We start from the raw sequence: 20,624 nt of genomic DNA, 5'->3' as shown, positions 1-20,624 counted from the left end.
GAATCCTCTTATGAGATTTCTGAGTATCTAAATTGTAATTTACATGTTCTTTCATGTCTTGCATAATGTTAATATCTATATTATTCATTCTTAATGTCTACATAGTTATCAATTGCGGATGACAAACCATGTCAAAACCTAGAAGTTTAGAACAGTAGCAATCTTTTATTATCACATCTGCCACTTGATTGAGTGGTTTTTCTGCTGGTTTTGGCTAGGCCCACTCATTCAGCTGCTGGACCAGCCTGCTGCTTCTAAGTCACTTCAGTTGTGTCCGACTCTGTGCAACCCCATAGATGGCAGCCCGCCAAGCTCCCCCATCCCTGGGATTCTCCAGGCAAGAACACTGGAGTGGGTTGGCATTGCCTTCTCCAATGCATGAAAATGAAAAGTGAAAGTGAAGTCTCTCAGTCGTGTCCGACTCTTAGTGACCCCATGGACTGCAGACTACCAGGCTCCTCTGTCCATGGGATTTTCCAGGCAAGAGTACTGGAGTGGGACACCTGAAATGAACGGGCCCCTCTCTCTGAATGGTCTTTTCTCATCAAGGAGACTAGAGTGAACATGCTCACATGATGGCAGCAGTTTCAAGAAGGAAAACCCAACTCTCAAGTGCCTACCAACCCTCTCCTTGCTTTACATTTCCTGATGTCCAGTTGGCCAAAGCAAGTCATGTGACAAAGACCAGGGCCCACATGGGAGGGGACTGCATGGAGTGTGGGAACCTGATGGCCTGACTCATTGGGAACCGTTCATGAACAGCCCACCACACTGTCTTTTCTGAGGTACTTTCATTGTACAGTGTTGTTCTGCTTGCCATTGTCCTTTCTCTTACAATCACTTTGCATGGAATTTCACGTAATGTTGGTTTTCCTGGATCTTTAGAAGATGGTGTCGCTCAGGGTAGCTTCTCTAACCGACCTGACTCTTCTTCTATTGTTCATGTGACATGTCATGTCCCTAGGCAGCTTGCTACCTGGGATTTCCTGGCCCAGTCCTCTTGCCCACTTCCATCTGGACTTCCCCTTTCTTTCATCTGTAGGGCCCCCATCCTGCTTAGTTTTGATTTCACTCCCAGCAGTTTCTCCTTGGGATCCTTCCTAGAAGAGAGCTCTGGCTGGATTGATTGAAGGGATTTTGTGTCCCAGACTCCACCTTCTGCAGAACTCACCAAAAACACTTTTCAGTCACCTGAGATGGGGCTGGACAAGCCTCTCCCTGTTTCAGCTGCTGTTCTCAGACTGGCTATTCTTCCCAGTCGATGTCTGCTGGCTCTTTTGGAGTTCTCTGTCCTCTGGTCCATCATCAGCTGTGTTATTTTTATACAGAAATCACTACCATAAAGGGCTTATCACTGTTGCTGGTTTGTTCCCATCTGCTTATATTTTGGGATTTGTGGGAACAACTTAGCTTTATAGTAAGTGTTGCCCATGGTTTTTGCTTTCTCTTGTATCTGCTCTGCCAGTTTATATGTGGATTGTGGAGATTCAAGAACTATGTCATCACGTCTCCAGAATTGACTCCTTGTGTTATTTATCATTAACTTAATAAATAGATTACATAAATGAAGTTTGACAATAAATAATAGTGAAACAATACTTTTTAGTATTTACTATGTGCCAGGCATTCTATCCATAAGCTTATTTAAGCCTCATTAACATGCATGCATGCTTAGTCACTTCAGTTGTGTCTGACTCTTTGTGACCCTGGACTGTAGCCTGCCAGGCTTCTGTGTCCATAGGATTCTCCAGGCAAGAACTGTGGAATGGGTTGCCATGCCCTCCTCCAGGGGATCTTCCCGACCCGGGGATCGAACTCATGTCTCTTATGTCTCCTGCATGTGCAGGCAGGTTCGTTACCACTAGCACCACCTGGGAAGCCATTCATAATCATGAAGTAGGCACAATTACTTATTCCCATTTTTAGAGTCAAGAAAATGGGTTGAGAGTTAGGTGACCTGCCCAGGTTGACATCAGGGGTGAGAGCAGAGCCAAGTCAGTGTGAACAGCAGAGGGTATACAAATGAGCAGATCTGTCTACTTCAGAGTCCCCTTGGGATGCTAAATACAGACCCAAATACAGCTTTCATTGTTAACGATCCTTCTGAAATCCCTTTCCAGAAGAATCCAGATCTGGGGCAGTTCTATCCAAGGAGGTCACTTCAGTAAGATCCAACAGAGATCAGATGGGCAGGACTTAGAGATGGAGAATGGCAGTGAAGGAGGGGGCGAGGCTGCCTCCAGGCCTCTGGGTCTAGCAGCAGAGTGGATTCCAGGGAGGCTCCCATGCAGAGAACACCGCAGGAGGGGCGAGTGCAAGGGATGGTGGGAAGGATGGACTTGGCGGTGAAGTGTCTGTAGGAACGTCTGGACATTCAGATGTACTCCAAGCATCTGGAGAGTGATGTGGACTCAGTCTGTGCATTGAGAGTTACCATCATGGAGATGCAGCAAAGACAAGGCAGTGGGAGAGAAATCACTGATTCTTAGCCCAGGAGCATCTTGCCCGAAGGGGTGGAGAGAGGCCAGAAGAGGCATCATCCGCAGAGGGAACATGGAGGAGAGGGGAGAAGAATCTCCCATTTGGAGCGGACTCCATAATCCTATAGATTAGTTCCCACTACCTTTAGGCTATTTCTGAAAAGGAAATTGATCTCTAGGAAATTGGGTTCTTGACCGCTGGAGAAGTTCAAGACAGTGTTCTCCCAATGCTGACCTTTCGGCCCCTGCTTTACCGCCATTCAGAGCAGAATTTCCTGGGTGCCTCAGCTTCTCAGTCCTGTCTAAGGCTCCTCTGTCCTGGCTCTTAGCCTTTGGGAAAGCAGGCCCGTAGTGACCCAGCTGGCCACTCTCTACAGTGGCCCCACCTTCCAAGGGAGAAGAAAGCCGGACATGTATTGTGATCCCATCACATGTCTGTCATCGCGTTTAATTCCCAGAAGATCCATGAGGGTTTTCTATATCTCTCTCATTTTATATAAGAATAAGCTGAGGCCCAGAGAGGTTAATTAACCTACGCTGAATCACACAACTGCCAAGGGATAGAGCCAGAATTTGAAGCCACATCTATATGAGTCTGAAGTCCCTGCTTTTTAAAAAAAAATTTCAATAAAATATAGTTGATTTATGATGTTATGTTAGTTTCAGGTACGAAGTGATTCAGTTACATATACATTTGGAAAGAGAATGTTAAAAAGTATTGTTTTAAACCTTCTCTTTTCTCATAGGTTATTACGACATGTTGAGTATAGTTCTCTTCATTATGTAGTAGGTCCTTGTTGGTTATCTATTTTATATATAAGGTGAGGTAAGGTGAAGTCGCTCAGTCATGTCTGACTCTTTGCAACCCTGTGGACTGTAACCTACTAGGCTTCTCCATCCATGGGATTCTCCAGGCAAGAATACTGGAGTGGATTGCCATTTTAGTAGTGTGTATATGTTTATCCCAAACTCCTAATTTATCCCTCCCCCACTTTCCCTGGGTAACCATAAGCTTTTTATGTCTATAAGTCTATTTCTGTTTTGTAAATAAGTTTATTTGTATCTTTTTTTTTCTGCATATAAGCAATATCATATGGTATTTGTCTTTCTCTGTTGGGTTTATTTCACTTAGTTTGACAATGTCTAGGCCCATCAATGTTGTTGTAAAAAACATTATTTCATTCTTTATGTGAAGTAACGTTCCATAGTATATATACAGATATATAATATATACACACACCTCATCTTCTTTAGGTTTCCCAGGTGGTGCTAGTGGTAAAGAGCCTACCGACCAGTGCAGGAGACATGAGAGCTGTGGGTTCAATCGCTGGGTTGGGAAGATCCCCTGGAGGAGGGCATACCCACTCTAGTATTCTTGCCTTGAGAATCCCAGAGAGAGAGTAACCTGGCGGCTATAGTCCATAGGGTCACAAAGAGTCAGACACGATGGAAGTGACTTAGCACACATACATCTTCTTTATCCATTTGTCTGTTGATGGGCACTTGCTTCCAAAGTTCGTGCTTTTGCCACTATACCAAGTTGCCTTTTTGACACTGAGTTCTTGTATCAGAAAGCCACATTTCTCAGACAAGAGAAAAGTGGATTATCCCAGCTGTACCTGGGATTCTGGACTTCTGGGGTCCTTCTAATTAAGGGATCTTCGGTACTGAATTGATGAACAAATGTGCAGGAGAGGCTTTTGTGAGATTTGGAAAGCACAACTTATTTACCAAAACGATTTCAGAGACCATAGGGGTTGGCAGTGCCAGGCAATAGGAGGTTATAGGGAAGATGAGGGTGAGGGGAAAACTCTCTCAATCAAGTCACATCCTGCAGCTCCCAGGGCTGTAAATTCCTGCTACCAAGCGGCAGCTTTGTTGACTTCATTCACTTGAGCTATTTGGTTCAAAGGCCCAATGACAGGTTCCCAGAATGTTCCAAACATGCATTCAGGGAATGGGCTGATGAGTAAGCTCCCAAAGGTTGCTCATGAAGAATGATCCCAGAAGAAACATTTACATAGAGCTGAATTTTCATTAATTATAAAAGCAGATGGAATTCACAAACAGAGAAAAAAAGAACTCTCTGAAAGGTGCCAGATTAGAAGTAAAAAATGTTCCAGCAGCTGTCTGGGGCTTCAGTTTATTCGTCTCAAGTGAGATGAAGAACTGAGCATTCTTTCAGCAAACATGGAATGGGCCATGTCAGGAGTGCAGGGCTCAGAGTCAGGCACTGGGCCCCAGGGACTCAGCATCTTTGGGGCAGACAGCTGTGAAGGCCTGCATGTAAGCTGGTCCCTGTCAAGAAAGACTTCCCAGAATGGGACCATCTGAGTTAGACTCACAGGATGTGTTCACAGCTCACCTGCCGGGTGAGGGTAAGGAGAGGCCATTCCAGAGAGGCCATTCAAGGGGGTCATAAGATGGTGGTCTGGGAGACCATAGCAGTCCTGTTTTTTTAATAGCTTTATAGAATTGGAGGAGGTGGGAGGGAGAGACGAGACAGACCAAAGCAACCAGGGTCTTGAATGCCATGATAAGGGTCATGGAATGAACAGAAATGCCAATGCTGGAGACGGTCATCACCAGACTCATGGGATCAGCCTCAAGCGTATCCTGGGAGAAGCAGATAACTGGGCTTGCCAGGAATGGGTCCCGATGAAGCGTGGGCTTCAGCATGGGGCGGTTTGAGTATCTTCTGCTTAGAAACTAGGTGAATTTAGATAAATTACATTATCCAGTATAAGGTACATAAAGCTCCAATACTTTGGCCACCTGATGCAAAGAACTAACTCATTTGGAAAGACCCTGATGCTGGGAAAGATTGAAGACAGGAGGAGAACAGACGGCAGAGGGCAAGATGGTTGGATGGCATCACTGACTCAATGGACATGAGTTTGAGCAAACTCTGGGAGATAGTGAAGGACAGGAAACCCTGGTGTGCTGCAGTCCATGAGGTCGCAAAGAGTCAGACATGACTGAGCAACTGAACAACAGCATCAGACCTTCTGTATTTCATCAGCCAGTTAAGCTTCCCCTGCTTTTCCTCTTATGCAGACAAGTGAGATCCTACTTGTCCACACTGGAGCAGTGTCTTACATAATTTGATGAAACCAGTCTTCTGTTGCTATTAATGCTATTTGTATCACCAAATAAAAAGAAATTATCAGATTGACACAGCAGTTTCATTTCATCTCAAATTAATATGTGTGTGACACCTGATTTCATCTGCCAAGGTATAAAGCCAAAGGAACATGAATTACCCTAAGGGATACAGCAGAGGCCAGTCATCCTGCTTATCTCTGCTTTTCACGGCTTTTCTGCAAACTCTAATCAAAGAATGATGATGGAACTCTGAATCATCTGGGGACATGTACAACATGTCTATCCGTTAGTTGGTCTTTCATTTATGGATGTATTTCATTTCTCATTCGGTGATGAATTGATACAATAATAACTAGCTCATATCTATTTGGAATTTTCTCTGCATCAGCCTTTGTTCTAAATGACTCCCATATGTTATCTCACTATGGGGTAAAGGCTATTATTATCCCAGGGGATCTGAGACATATGCAGAGGCTAAGTGCTTGTCCAGTGATGAACAGCAAAGGTGGCCACTGAGATTCAAAGCCAGGATTGTGTGACTTCAAACTCTTTGCTATTCTGATTCCTTGAGCATCTCTGTCTAGACCAGCTTCATGCTAATCCCTGAGATTTTAACCCTGACCTAGTCATATCCTTGTTTAAAGACCTCAGAGTCCAGTGAGGGCAATGGGGATGCATATCCTTAGTTACAATATGGCCTGATCAGTGCTGTAGGGGACGAACAGACAAGGGTTTGGTAAGAATCCAGAACAGTGATATACTTGGCCAGGAGAGGGGGAAAGAAGGGAACTGAGGATCAAGAAGGGACTTGGTGAACATTCCACAGAGGGTGTAAAATTTGGTCTGGGTTTTGAAGTATAAATAGGAGTTCATGATTATAAAAATCAGGTAAAGATTATCAGGCAAGTCATTGAAGATTTAAAACAAATCATGTTCTATTTTTTCCTTTTGGCATGTACTCAGTTGCTCAGTCATGTCTGACTCTTGCCAACCCTATGGATTTTAGCCCACCAGGCTCCTCTGTCCTTGGGATTTTCCAGGCAAGCGTATTGGAGTAGGTTACACAAAAGGCATAATAAAACAGTGGCCAAAATATGAGGAAACTGGAACCTAATTTTTTATAAATTTTTCATGCTAAGAAGTTTGACTTTTATTCTAGAGTATACAGAAAAATTTGGAGTGATTTTAATTAAGTAATTTGAACATATGCATGACAATAAAACAATGTTATATTGCATTTATAGAGCACGTACTTTGTGCTTAATAAATACATGCAGAACTTCAATTTTTTCTTCTTGATAACATGATGTGGCAGATATACTTATTCCTTTTTACAGATGAGGAAAATCGAGGCAAAAAATAACAGGTCAGACAGCTTGCTTGAGGCTGTCATGGCAGCAAGCCTAGCCTGAATCATCGCCACATTCACACATTCCGTCTCTTTGTTTCATTGATTCTACTGACTTAGAAAAGTGTTTCAGGAGCAGATTCAGTTCAGTTCAGTTCAGTTGCTCAGTCGTGTCCGACTCTTTGCAACCCCATAAACTGCAGCACTCCAGGCCTCCCTGTCCATCACCAGCACTCGGAGTTTACCCAAGCTCATGTCCATTAAGTGAGTGATGCCATCCAACCATCTCATCCTCTGTTGTCCCCTTCTCTTCCTAACCTCAATCTTTCCCAGCATCAGGGTCTTTTCAAATGAGTCAGCTGTTCACATCAGGTGGCCAAAGTATTGGAGTTTCAGCTTCAATGTCAGTCCTTCCAATGAACACCCAGGACTGATCTCCTTTAGGATGGACTGGTTGGACCTCCTTGCAGTCCAAGGGACTTCTCAAGAGTCTTCTCCAACACCACAGTTAAAAGCATCAATTCTTCAGCTCTCAGCTTTCTTTATAGTCCAACTCTCACATCCATACATGACCACTGGAAAAACCATAGCCTTGACAAGATGGACCTTTGTTGGCACAGTAATGTCTCTGCTTTTTAATATGCTGTCTAGGTTGGTCATAACTTTCCTTCCAAGGAGTAAGCGTCTTTTAATTTCATGGCTGCAGTCACCATCTGCAGTGATTTTGGAGCCCAAAAAAGTAAAGTCAGCCACTGTGTCCACTGTTGCCCCATGTATTTCCCATGAAGTGATAGGGCCAGATGCCAGGATCTTCATTTTCTGAATGTTGAGCTTTAAGCCAACTTTCTCACTCTCCACTTTCACTTTCATCAAGAGGCTCTTTAGTTCTTCACTTTCTGCCATAAGGGTGGTGTCATCTGCATATCTGAGGTGATTGATATTTCTCCCAGCAATCTTGATTCCAGCCTGTGCTTCATCCAGCCCAGTGTTTCTCATGATGTACTCTGAATATAAATTAAATAAGCAGGGTGACAATATACAGCCTTGACGTATTCCTTTTCCTATTTGGAACCAATGTTGTTCCATGTCCAGTTCTAACTGTTGCTTCCTGACCTGCATATAGGTTTCTCAAGAGGCAGGTCAGGTGGTCTGATATTCCCATCTCTTCCAGAATTTTCCACAGTTTATTGTGATCCACACTGTCAAAGGTTTTGGCATAGTCAATAAAGCAGAAACAGATGTTTTTCTGGAATTCTTTCTTTTTCCATGATCCAGCGAATGTTGGCAATTTGATCTCTGGTTCCTCTGCCTTTTCCAAAACTGGCTTGAACATCAGGAAGTTCACAGTTCAAGTATTGCTGAAGCCTGGTTTGGAGAATTTTGAGCATTACTTGACTAGCATGTGAGATGAGTGCAATTGTGCGGTAGTTTGAGCATTCTTTTGCATTGCCTTTCTTTAGGATTGGAGTGAAAACTGACCTTTTCCAATCCTGTGGCCACTGCTGAGTTGTCCAAATTTGCTGACATATTCAGTGCAGGAGCAGGTGGGTGAGATTAAACAGCCCCAGGCTAGGGTGCATGAGGGACTGTCATTAGTCCAGACAGCGAGGAAAGAGGATCAGAAAGAAGAGGAAGATTCTGGAAGGGAACAATGATGAATCAAGAGTTAATCAAATCATCAAAGCATGGGCTTCCCAGGTGGCACTAATGGTGAAGAATCTACCTGCCAGTGCCGGAGACACAAGAGATGCAGGTTCAATCCCTGGATCGGGAAGATCTCCTAGAGTAGGGAAGAGCATCCCATTGCAGTAATCTTGCCTGGAAAATTATGGGCAGAGGAGCCTGGCAGGCTACAGAATGTAGGGTTGCAGAGAGTCAGACATACCAGAGCAACTGAGCACACATCACAGCGTAGACTGATTTCTGACTCTTGAAATTGAGCAGACCGTCAGCAGAGACTGGGAGCCCAGGAGAAGGGGCAGTTGGAGAGGGGGGCTTTGGCTTGGACATAGTAAGAATGCCATGCCTGTGCGGCTTCTGGGTGGAGGTGTCCAGATCTGGCCATTCTGCTGGCTGGGATGTGCAAACTGAAGTGAGGCTCAGTGGACAGGAGGCCTGGGCTCTGGTCCCAGTTGGGCTGGAAGCCATGGAACGCCTCCAATAGGCTTCAGCTTCCTCACCTACAAAATGTAGGGGAGAAAGGAAATGACCTTGAAGGTCCCCTCTAGGCTGAAATGTTGTAATTCTATGTTCCCAGTCCAGAAGGACACAATTACCTGTGGAAGCCAATCCTGGAAGCCAGTCAACTTGTAAGCTAGACATTGAATAGCGTGTCACACTCCACTGCAGCAATCAAAGCCTTCAGGAATATTCATAGAGCTAAAGCAGCAGGCTAATAATTATAACTTAGGAGGTTTCTGGGAGTTTTTCCATATTTTTAGTCTAATGAGGAAGTAACTCTGCGTGGTGAGCCGAAGGTGGCAAAACCCACCAAAGGCAAATTTTCATTGCCTTGAGGCGATCTCTTTCATTCGACACCCCATGTACTTGCTTTTCTGGAAGGCCAATTCTCTGATGCCCCTTGGAATCCAGACTCACTTTCCATTTAAAACCTGCATTGGCAGAATTGCTCAGCTGCTGCTAGAAATGGTTGATGGGAGGTAGGCTGATCTTTCCATGCCACTGGGTCATGCTGGAGAAGCCACTTCCATGGAGCCTGGTGTCAGCCCAGGGTATTCATTCGTGGGCTCACAAGTATCCACAGAGCATTCAGCATTCACTGGGCACCGTGAAGGACCCTGGAGATGTAGCGAGGAAGGCTGCTGCTGGGGCATTGTGATTCAAGAGCCGCTTTTATTAATGAGCATGTTAACAGCAAACTACACATTCTTTCAGATTATGTCAAAACCTTGATTTCCTAAATTTAGCATTCCTAGACCTTCATAAACATTCTTGATTTTGGTTCCAGTTGAATTTGCAGATTTAATGCATTGACTTTGGAGAGGTTTTGTACTATAAGACATGTAAAGTGGATACTTATATACTACATGCTAAGTCATTTCAGTCTTGCCTGACTCTTTGCAACCCTATGAACTATAGCCCACAGGCTCCTCTGTCCATGGGATTCTCCAGGCAAGAATACTGGAGTGGGTTGCCTGCCCTCCTCGAGGGGATCTTCCCCACCCAGATATCAAACCTGCATCTCCTGTGTCTCCTGCATTGGCAGCCGGGTTCTTTACCGCCTGACATATATATAGTGTGTGTGTGCGTATATTTTTTATGATACATTATTTTTCTTTTCAGCATACATATACAGGTGGTATAACATGGTGGGAAATGTCTGGATATTGAAGGAGACAGAGCAAGGCTCCGGTCATCATTCTGGATGACACTGGAGAATGGGGAAAGCCAGGCTTCTGATGAGGCTTGGGACCTTGGTAGGTCTGTCACCTCTCCAAGCCTGGCTTCCTCTTCAGTTCAGTGGTGTCCGACTCTTTGCGACCCCATGGAATGCAGCACACCAGGCTTCCCTTCCATCACCAACTCCTAGAGCTTGCTCAAGCTCATGTCCATCGAGTCAGTGAGACCATACAACCATCTCATCCTCTATTGTCTCCTTCCCCTCCTTCCTTCAATCTTTTCCAGCATCAGGGCCTTTTCCAGTGGAGTCAGTTTTTCACATCAGATGGCCAAAGTATTGGAGCTTCAGCATCAGTCCTTCCAATGAATATTTAGGACTAATTTCCTTTAGGATGGACTGGTTTGATCTCCTTGCAGTTCAAGGGACTCTCAAGAGTTTTCTTCAACAGCACAGTTCAAAAGCATCAGTTCTTTGGCGCTCAGTTTTCTTTATGCTCCAGCTCTCACATCCATACATGACCACTGGGAAAACCATAGCTTTGCTTCCTCAGATGGAGATAATTATCATTTTCACCTCCCAAGGTCCTTCTGAGGTTTAAAGGAGATCATGCACGTGCAGCTGCAGATAATGCTCCATAAATATTAGCTTCCCTGAGGAGTAAATAACAGAGGTAAAGAAACCTGAAGAGCTTCTAGCACACGGTAGATGCTCAGTCAATGGCACATTAATAACACAGCTCTTAGCGTTGTAAAGAAAGCACTGGCTTTCTTTACTCATGCTAACAGTGGGACAGCTGTATGAGTCCCCTCTCGAAAGTTGTCAGAACAGCGTTCCACACTCTTCCACTCACCACCTAGATGGCCCTGAACTTGCCCCTTTACCTCTCTGTGTCTCCTTTTTCTTCATCTGTGGTTCAGGGTGCTTTAAGGATGTGTGCTCAGTGGTGTCCGACTCTTTGCGACCCCATGGACTATAGCCCTCCAGGCTCCACTGTCCATGGAATTTTCCAGGCAAGAATACTGGAGCAGGTTGCCACTTCTTACTCCAGGGGATCTTCCCAACCCAGGGATCGAAACTGTGTTTCTTGTGCCTCCTGCATTGGCCTTCTCTGTGTCCCAAATCTCTCTCTCCTTTCCCTTATAAAGTCATCAGACACTGAATCTAGGAAGGGTCCACCCTGAATCCAGGATGATTTTTATCTTGATGTCCTTAATTACACCTGCAGATTCCCTATTTCTGAATAAGGCCCTGTTTACAAATACTGGAGGTTAGTACTTGGACATAGTCTTTTGCGGACACTATTCACCTTCCCTGGTGGCTCAGGTGGTAAAGAATCTACCTGCAATGTGGGAGACCTGGGTTGGATCCCTGGATCAGGAAGATCCCCTGGAGAAAAGAATGGCTACTCACTCCAGTATTTTTTGCCTGGAGAAGTCCATGGCCAGAGGAGCCTGGTAGGCTACATTCTGTGGGTTCACAATGAGTCAGACATGACTGAGCAACTAACATTTTCACTTTCATTCACCCAAATACACCCACCCCTTCATGTCTCTACCTCCTCATCTGGAATGTGAAGATCATTGTAGCACTTGTTTTATTGGGTGACCAGGAGGATGAAGGGAGCTATATGTGTAAAATCCTTAACACAGTACCTAGCAAACTGTTTCCACACTCATTCATTCGTACATGAAATAATGGTGACAGGTGTGTGTCTTGTACCTGTCCTTCAAGTTCTAACGCTCTATGATGCCCTCACTTCTAAGCACTGGTTCCAGGGCACTACAGCAGTCATTTTGGTGGCATGTGGATTGTGACATAAATGTTGTTTATGTTCTTTCAGCGCCAGGTGTGCAGGGGAAGGGAGATTGTCACCTTCTCTGGGAGTGGAGTCACAGGCTGCAAATAGTTGTCACTTGGCTGGTCAGGACAGCCAAGACAGAACTGGTCGGATGCTGCTTCTACCATGAATTCCAGATGGGCTTGGGGCAGCCACACATGACAAGGCTTTATGGGCACAGCTGGACACACAGCCTCTCCTGTAGTCCTGGGCGTGTCCCTGCCTCTGGCCCTGTCTGAGCACGTGGGCCGGGCCAGCAGCTGTCAAAGTCCTGGTTCTGCACAGGCCAGCACGACTGTCTCCTTCTTTATCAGAACCCTTTGCACAGAGAGAAGGACAAGTACACAGATTAGGGTTCAGGGAAGGAAGCCCCTTTGAGTTGGAGCCCAGCCTCAGGCTCCCAGGGTGGGATGCAGAATAGCACAGCTCAGTGCCCTGAGAGGCCAGGAAATCAAATGTTCGCTCACCAGATGTTTACTAAACAGGTACAACTACCACCTTTGAATTCAGGTTGATTTAGGATGGATAGGAAGGGGCAGATGGAAGGATGCCCAGAATGCCAAGCTCAGAGGGTCTGAAGACTGATGAGTCATGAGGCTGAGGAGGTTGGAATTTAGGACAGTCCCCAGGCTGACTGGGTGGTCAGTGAGAAGCTGAGTTTGATGAAGAGAGGACATTTGAATAACAATTCTACTAATAAAAACCATGCCCAATATTTCCAGAGCACCCACAATGGACCAGCCTGGCATCGGGCTTAGCTCTTAGCCAGCATTTTTCCTTAATCCTCATAAGAACCCTGTGAATAGACGGTTTATTATTGCTCATGCTTTATAAACTGAAGCAAAGAGAACATGTTAACCCAGCTGCAATCACACCAACCTTCTTCCTGTTCCCCAACACATATACCAGTTGGTGAGGCTCAAATAAACCAAAATGACATTTCCCCGAACTCCCAATAACATTTTCCCCTACATCTTCAATGTAGACTGATTATTCTTTTGTACCCAAACACTGCTGCAAAGCTCACTTCAAACTGGAATTTGACCGGTATGTAAGGCGCACCTCAGCTCTGCACTCCTCTGCTGTGCTCTGCTGTCCCTCTCTGAACCTCTTAGGGAAAGCATGACAAATGATAATATGACCCTGGGGGTTGTCGTGAGGAGGAAAGGAGAATACGAAATAACGGGAGTGGGTTGCTGGAGGACAGCTGGAATTTGGCTGAGGGTCAGGTTCATTGATGATAAGAGTTGGACCATAGAGAAAGCTGAGTGCTGAAGAATTGATTGCTTTTGAACTGTGGTGCTGGAGAAGACTCTTGAGAGTCCCTTAGACTGCGAGGAGATCAAACCAGTCAATCCTAAAGGAAATCAGTCCTGAATATTCATTGGAAGGACTGATGCTGAAGCTGAAGCTCCAATACTTTGGCCATCTGATGCAAAGAATTGACTCAATGGAAAAGACCCTGATGCTGGGAAAGATTAAGGGCAGGAGGAAAAGGGGACAACAGAGGATGAGATGGTTGGATGGCATCACTGTCTCAATGGACTTGAGTTTGAGCAAGCTTCAGGAGATGGTGAAGGGCAGGAAAGCCTGGCATGCTACAGTCCATGGGGTCACAGTCAGACACGACTGAGTGACTAAACAACAATAGGTTCAGGTGTCCAGCTGCCCAACTAGAGCCCAGATTCAAGCATCCATTGTCTACCCTCATCTGCCTCATCTGGCCCTTCCTGCCCCTACACCATCTGAATGCCAGTCTGAAAACTGAGTTGAGATGTTTTTAATCACAACATGTCCTGGTTCCCCATGACAGAGCTTGGCTGCTCTGACACCTGTAAAATGGAATTACATCTGTAAATTAATTTTCTATAAATGACCTGCATTTCCCAAGACTTTCCTGGAAGCCAGTGTGAGCAATTAAAGCTTGAGATGCATTCCTAGCCTGGTGAGTCGGGGGTGAGGCAGTGATGAACCCACCTCCCAGCAGCTTAGGAAGCAGCAGGACCCCAGGGGACCCCAGGACAGCTGCATCCCCCTGAGGAGTGAGGGTCCATCCCTCTGGGGGCTCTGCCCTCCACTGGTTTATTACAGAGGTAAAATTCACATAACATAAAATGAACTGTTTGTAAGCAAATGAAGTGGCATTTAGTAAATTCACCACATTGTGTAGCCACCAGCTCTGTCTAGTTCAAGAACATTCATCATCCCAGAGGAAACCCAATGAGCAGTTGCGCCCCATCCCCCCACCAGCCCCTGGCAATCCCTGATCGGCCTTCTGTCTCTGTGCATTTACTTATTCTGGATACTTTGTACTGATTCCCACCTATGCTGAAATAACATTGTCCTGAGACTGGCACCAGGCACCAAGGGCTCTAACCATTCTGGTTGTTGGGACATCTGACCTGGTGTTGGTGCCAAAGCAGACTGACATTCACCTAGCTTCTCAGCCCCTTAGGAGTGAACCAAATCTGGCCTCTGTACCCCAACACCAAGTTAAATCTCAGGGACAGAGTTTTGGGTGGAGTAGGAAAGAATAGCTTTACTGCTTTGCTGGATGAATCACAAGCTGGAATCAAGATTGCCCGGAGAAATAGCACAACCTCCGATATACAGATGATAGCACTCTAATGGAAGAAAGTGAAGAGAAACTAAAGAGCCTCTCAATGACAGGGAAAGAGGAGAGTGAAAAGGCTGGCTTAAAACTCGACATTCAAAAAACTAAGATCGTGGCATCAGGTCCCATCAGTTCAGTTCAGTTCAGTTGCTCAGTCGTGTCCGACTCTTTGTGACCCCATGAATAGCAGTATGCCAGGCCTCCCTGTCCATCACCAACTCCCAGAGTTCACTCAGACTCACATCCATCGAGTCAGTGATGCCATCTAGCCATCTCATCCTCTGTCATCCCATCACCTCATGGCAAATAGAAGGGGAAAAAGTGGACACAATGACAGATTTTATTTTCTTGGGCTCCAAAGTCACTGCAGATGGTGACTTCAGCCATGAAATTAAAAGGTGCTTGGTCCTTGGAAGTAAACCTATGACAAACCTAGACAGTGTATTAGGAAGCAGAGGCATCACTTTGCTGACAAAGGTCCATATGCTGCTAAGTCGCTTCAGTCGTGTCCAACTCCGTGCAACCCCATAGACGGCAGCCTACCAGGCTCTGCCGTCCCTGGGATTCTCCAGGCAAGAACACTGTAGTGGGTTGCCATTTCCTTCTCCAATGCATGAAAGTGAAAAGTGAAAGTGGAGTCCCTCAGTCGTGTCCGACTCTTAGTGACCCCATGGACTGCAACCCACCAGGCTCCTCCACCAATGGGATTTTCCAGGCAAGAGTACTGGAGTGGGGTGCCATTGCCATATAGTCCAAGTTATAATTTTTCCAGTTATCATGTACAGATGTGAGAGCTGGACCAGAAGGCTGAGCGCCAAAGAATTCATGCTTTTGAATGGGTGGTGCTGGGCAAGACTCTTGAGAGTCCCTTGGACAGCAAAGAGATCAAATCAGTCAATTCTAAAGGAAATCAGTCCTGAATATTCATTAGAAGGACTGATGCTAAAGCTGAAGCTCCAGTACTTTGGCCATCTGATGCGAAGAGCCAACTCATTGGAAAAGATCCTGATACTGGGAAAGACTGAAGGCAAAAGGAGAAGGGGTGGCAGAGGATATGGATATGAAATTGAGCAAACTCCAGGAGATAGTGCAGAGAAGGAAATGGCAATCCACTCCAGCGTTCTTGCCTGGAGAATCCCAGGGATGTGGGGGGAGCCTGGTGGGCTGCTGTCTATGGGGTCCCACAGAGTCGGACATGACTGAAGCAATTTAGCAGCAGCAGCAGCAGCAGGAGATAGTGAAAGTCAAGGAAGCCTGGTGTGCTACAGTCCATGGGGCTGCAAAGAGTCAGACACGACTCAGCAACAGCAACAACAAATTGCTTTTCCAGGCAAAGGGGGCCGCAGTGAGCAAATGCCCTCAAAGCTGTGTGTCCCCACCTGGAGGGGGTAGTGAGGGGTCTTATAGTAATGGTTCAAAGAGGATGATAAGCTCATGGACATTTTTCTGATTGGTTATTGGTGAGGTAAGTGAGAGTCTGCATCATCCACCTTCTGGTTCTAACCAGTCTGGGGTCTACCTGCTTGTGGGCATCAGACCCTTGGGGCTTCCCAGGTGACGCTAGTGGTAAAGAACCCACCTTCCCATGCAGAAGATGTAAGAGGTGCAGGTTCAATCCCTGGGTTGGAAAGATCCCCTGGAGGAGGGCATGGCAATCCACTTCTGTATTTCTTGCCTGGAGAATCCTATGGACAGAGGAGCCTGGCGGGCTACAGTCCATAGGGTCGCAAAGAATCTGACACGATGGAAGCGACTTAGCACAGCACATCAGACCCTTAATTTCTCCCACCTGGTGGGGGTTTTAGTATCTGCAGAAAAGCTCAAAAATGTTATGTATATTGCTTGGAGGGGGGACCAGGACTCTGCCCCAAGGCTGCATTATTGTTTCCTGTCTGTTCCTCCCTTGTCTCTGCGTCCCCTCCCATCCTTGCTTCACATCTGTTTGAAACTACAGGTTGGAGCTAAGGGAAGGTCACAGACACTGAGTGAAGCCTATTTCCTGTCATCAAAGAATCGGCAGGCACAGAAAGTCTTTGTGCCCAGGAGCTCCACTGGGTCCTGCTCCGTGACGGGTGTAGGCTCTTCCTCTTAACTCAGACTTTATTCCCCATGCTGACCATGATTCATGCTCCACCAAATCCTCCTCCCCCGCTGCTTTCCCTGACTCCCCAGCAGACCGCCCTCTGCTGCACACTCGGAACACCCCGTCTGTATTCTGTCCCAGGTGTCACACGGGGTTGCCTGTGATGCCTGCACCTTGTCTCAGGCTGGCTTGTGACTTACAGACGGCAGTAACTACATGACATCGTTGATGGAATGCTAGCCCCGCAGTCCAGCTCCTGGCCCCGTGTCCTCCTTCTTGGGCATGATGCGTGTCAAGAGAGATGCCCAGTGATGTCTTTTGTCCTGTCTTTGGCAGCGCCGGAAGTGTTCCAGGTGTATGTGGACGGAGGCCCTGGGTACTCCTACCCCGTTGACTGGTGGTCCCTGGGTGTCACGGCCTACGAGCTGCTGCGGGGCTGGGTAAGATGTGTGTCTGTGTGGTGAACATGGGGATTGTGGAAGTTGGCAGGGTGGGGGGACTCAGATCCTACCAGGCTTGGGTAGATTCGGATGGCCATGTCCCCTGGGTGGTGCACCATGCTGGCAAGGAGCCCTGGGTGTCTGTCCTGATGGCCCATGTGCCAGCTCCATGGTCCTGAGTGTTAAAAAGCTCTTAACAAGCTTCTGGTCCAGACCCTCATTCTACTTGTGGGCAGAGGGGAAGGGTCTCTTGCTAAGCTCAGCAGCGGATCAGTGGCAGCTCAAACACCCAAATCACCCTGATCTCATGATTTCAGCTCACAACATCACACACTCATGCCCGATCAGACTCCCCTGCTTGTTTTTTGCTACTGTTATTTTTGTCCCAATCTTCCCCGAATACATAGCTCAGTGTCCTATAAAAGTGGGGCATTCAATGCGTATTTTTGTTTTATTTCATTTAAATTTAATAGCTGAAGATGACTAAGGGAACTCTTTGCAACTAATAGCTCAGTTTTATTTTAGCAGGAAGAATTATGTCAAACTAATTTGGAGGCATATTTTCTCTATACAAATATCATTTGAAAAGGATGCCATTTAACCTCTCAGGACCATGGTTTCCCCCTTATGCAATGAGGATAATAACATCATTTCATTCTGTTCTGTGGCACTGAAGTTATCCCAGGATCCATGTGCCCAGCTGGGACACATGGCTTTCATATTAGTCACCTTACAGCATCAAAGAGTCGGGCACACCTTAGTGACCGAACAATACAACAGTGACGCCTTATAGGTCTGGCACCCAGCACACAACTGTGGAGAGTGAGTGCCCATCCCTGGCTGCTCTTTTAAGGTTGTCCCACAGTCATCTGCATATTTAAGCTGGTAGTCAGCACCCTGGAGGGCAGGGCCTCCCAGTGCAGGGTGATGAGGGAGGGGAATGAATGAATGATGACAGCTGTTAGAAAACCATCCAAGCTATGTGAGTGTTATTCATTATCGCCCTGTGGTTCAAGCAACTGTTCTCTGCTGTTGATCTCAATTATTTCCCCTGGGTTCCTCAAAAAACGTATTATGGCACGTGGTGTTTTAAGAATGCAAAAAATAATATATGTGATCTTGTGAGTTTTCTCAGGCACTGAATGAAAACTATCTCCCACAGGCTTACCTAAGGCTTACCTATGGGCTTTCCTGTGGCTCAGCGGGTAAAGAATCTGCCTGATTCTTGAGTGCCACCGATCCACGGCTGAGCTTCGCAAGAACCCCTTCCCCTTGACATCCCTCTCCCCACAAGTAGAATGAAGGAGTTGCAGGTTCAGTCCTTGGGTTGGGAAGATCCCCTGGAGGAGGGCATGGTAACCCACTCTAGAATACTTCCCTGGATAATCCCCTGGACAGAGGAGCCTAATAGGCTATAGTCCACAGGGTCGAAAAGAGTCAGACACGTCTAAAGTGAATGAGCACGCATGCACTCAGGCTTACCTTGTCAGTTCCTTTGTCATGTACTGGCTCTTTGATATACGCACTCAAGGAGGGAACATGACGGTCCCCATGGTATTTATATGAACCAGAGGACACAGGCATCACCAGATGCTGTTTATGATGTAATCAGCCATGCAAATGACCTTGGCAAGCAATTCACCTAAGTGTGATTGGTTGCTTGCCAGCAGAAAGTATATTCTCTGTCAGAATACAGGTCAGTAGAGATAGTCATACTGAGTGAAGTAAGTCAGAGAAGGAGAAATATCATATGACATCACATATGTGGAATCAAAAAAGAACTGATACAAATTAACGTACTTAAAAAACACAGATTCACAGACTTTGAGAACTAACTTATGACTGCCAGAGAGAAGGATGAGGGAAGGGATAGTTAGAGAGTTTGGGTTGCACATGTACACACTGCTGTATTTAAAATGGATGATCAACAAGGATCTACTTGTATGGCATATGGAGCTCTGCTCAATGTTATGGCAGGCTGGATGCAAGGGGAGTTTGGGGGAGAATGGATACATGTGTATACATGGCTGAATCCCTTTGCTATTCACTTGAAACTATCCCAACATTATTAATCAGCCATTTGTTGTTGTTTAACCCCTAAGTCATATCTGCCTCTTGTAACCCCATGGACTGTAGCCCAATAAGATCCTCTGTCCATAGGATTCTCCAGGCAAGAATACCCAAGTGGGCTGCCATGTCCTTCTCCAGGGGACAGTCCCACCCCAGGGATCAAACCGGTGTCTCCTGCATTGGTAGGCGGTTTCTTAATACAAAAATGTTTTAAAAATACATGGATTAGAATAGTCAAAGATGATGACTTGGCAAAAAGCCTCAAAGGCTTCAAAATAAAATGAGCACCTTGAGAGCTGTGATTCTACTTTGGTCACTTGACTCCTCTGAGCCCTGGCCTCCTCCTTCCTGAAATGGGGATGATGAGGCCAGCCGTGGGGGCAGGGAGGTCACCAAGAAAATGCGGGCAGCGCATAGGCAGTGTCTGGCACACGGAGGACTCTGATTGCTGCATAAATGTTCACGTGGTGATGATTCAGAGGCAGGTGGATACAGAGACAGTGCTGCCCAAGGAGGGCAGCTGAGGTTGACACAGCAGCATCTTAGACTGACCAGCAGTCAGAAGGACAGTCGGGGGACTTTCTAGAAAGGACCCTGAGGTCACCTGGAGGTGCTGGCTTCACTGTGTAGGAAGTGCAGTGCAGTCATAGAAGGGACAGCATGGTGCTTAAGCCAGAGGGTTATGGAAATCCTAAGGTTTCCTAGGTTTCTCAGTGGGTAGGAACCTGCCTGCAATGCAGGAGACCCAGGTTCGATCCCTGGTTTTTGGAATCACATGTTTTGGGGCTGGAATTCCAGTTTTGTTGCAGCTCTTGAATGGTCTGGGCTGAGTCTGCTTCTTTTCTACCAAATGGGAAGAACGGTGGTTGCAAAGCACAGGATTCCTCAGCCTCAGCTCTATGGTTGCTTGGGTCTGGATACCACTTTGTGTGGGGGGCTACCTTGTACATTAGAGAGTGTTTAGCAGCATTCCGGGCCTCTACCCACTAGAGACCAGCTGGAATTGCCCCTGCAGCCAATTGCCCCCACAACCAAAATGTTGCCAAGTGTTGCCAGACATCCCTTGGGGGACAAATTATCCCCAGTTGAGAACCACTGCTGGAGTAATCAAGGGGATGGGTGAAAGGAGATTCTGGATGTCAGGCCACATTGTGCCCATGGCCTGGCAAAATGTGCTTTGCATGCAGCTGCAGGGAGAGCCCTAAAACCCACACTATGGCACCAGGAAGACTTCTACCCTCTCTGCTTCCTCCCTACCACCTCCCTCACCTGGTGTTACCCTTGGC

The 20,624-nt window shown here is 46.4% G+C and overlaps 1 protein-coding gene across 5 annotated transcripts in view; it reads left to right on the top strand.

Annotated features, from left to right (window-relative positions):
- The window catches only part of STK32B (serine/threonine kinase 32B), a 389,829-nt gene that overhangs the window by 331,955 nt on the left and 37,250 nt on the right, over positions 1-20,624 (top strand). For all 5 annotated transcript variants that reach the window (XM_069593237.1, XM_069593236.1, XM_069593240.1 and 2 more), the window contains one exon: positions 17,165-17,268. In XM_069593237.1, coding sequence (XP_069449338.1) covers positions 17,165-17,268 — 104 coding nt within the window. The remainder of the gene's footprint in view (positions 1-17,164; positions 17,269-20,624) is intronic.

The sequence above is a fragment of the Ovis canadensis genome, chromosome 6 (assembly GCF_042477335.2).
Source record: "Ovis canadensis isolate MfBH-ARS-UI-01 breed Bighorn chromosome 6, ARS-UI_OviCan_v2, whole genome shotgun sequence".
Lineage (NCBI taxonomy): Eukaryota > Metazoa > Chordata > Mammalia > Artiodactyla > Bovidae > Ovis > Ovis canadensis.
The sequence above is the reverse complement of the archived record's forward strand: the minus strand, read 5'-3'. Positions and strand labels throughout refer to the sequence as shown.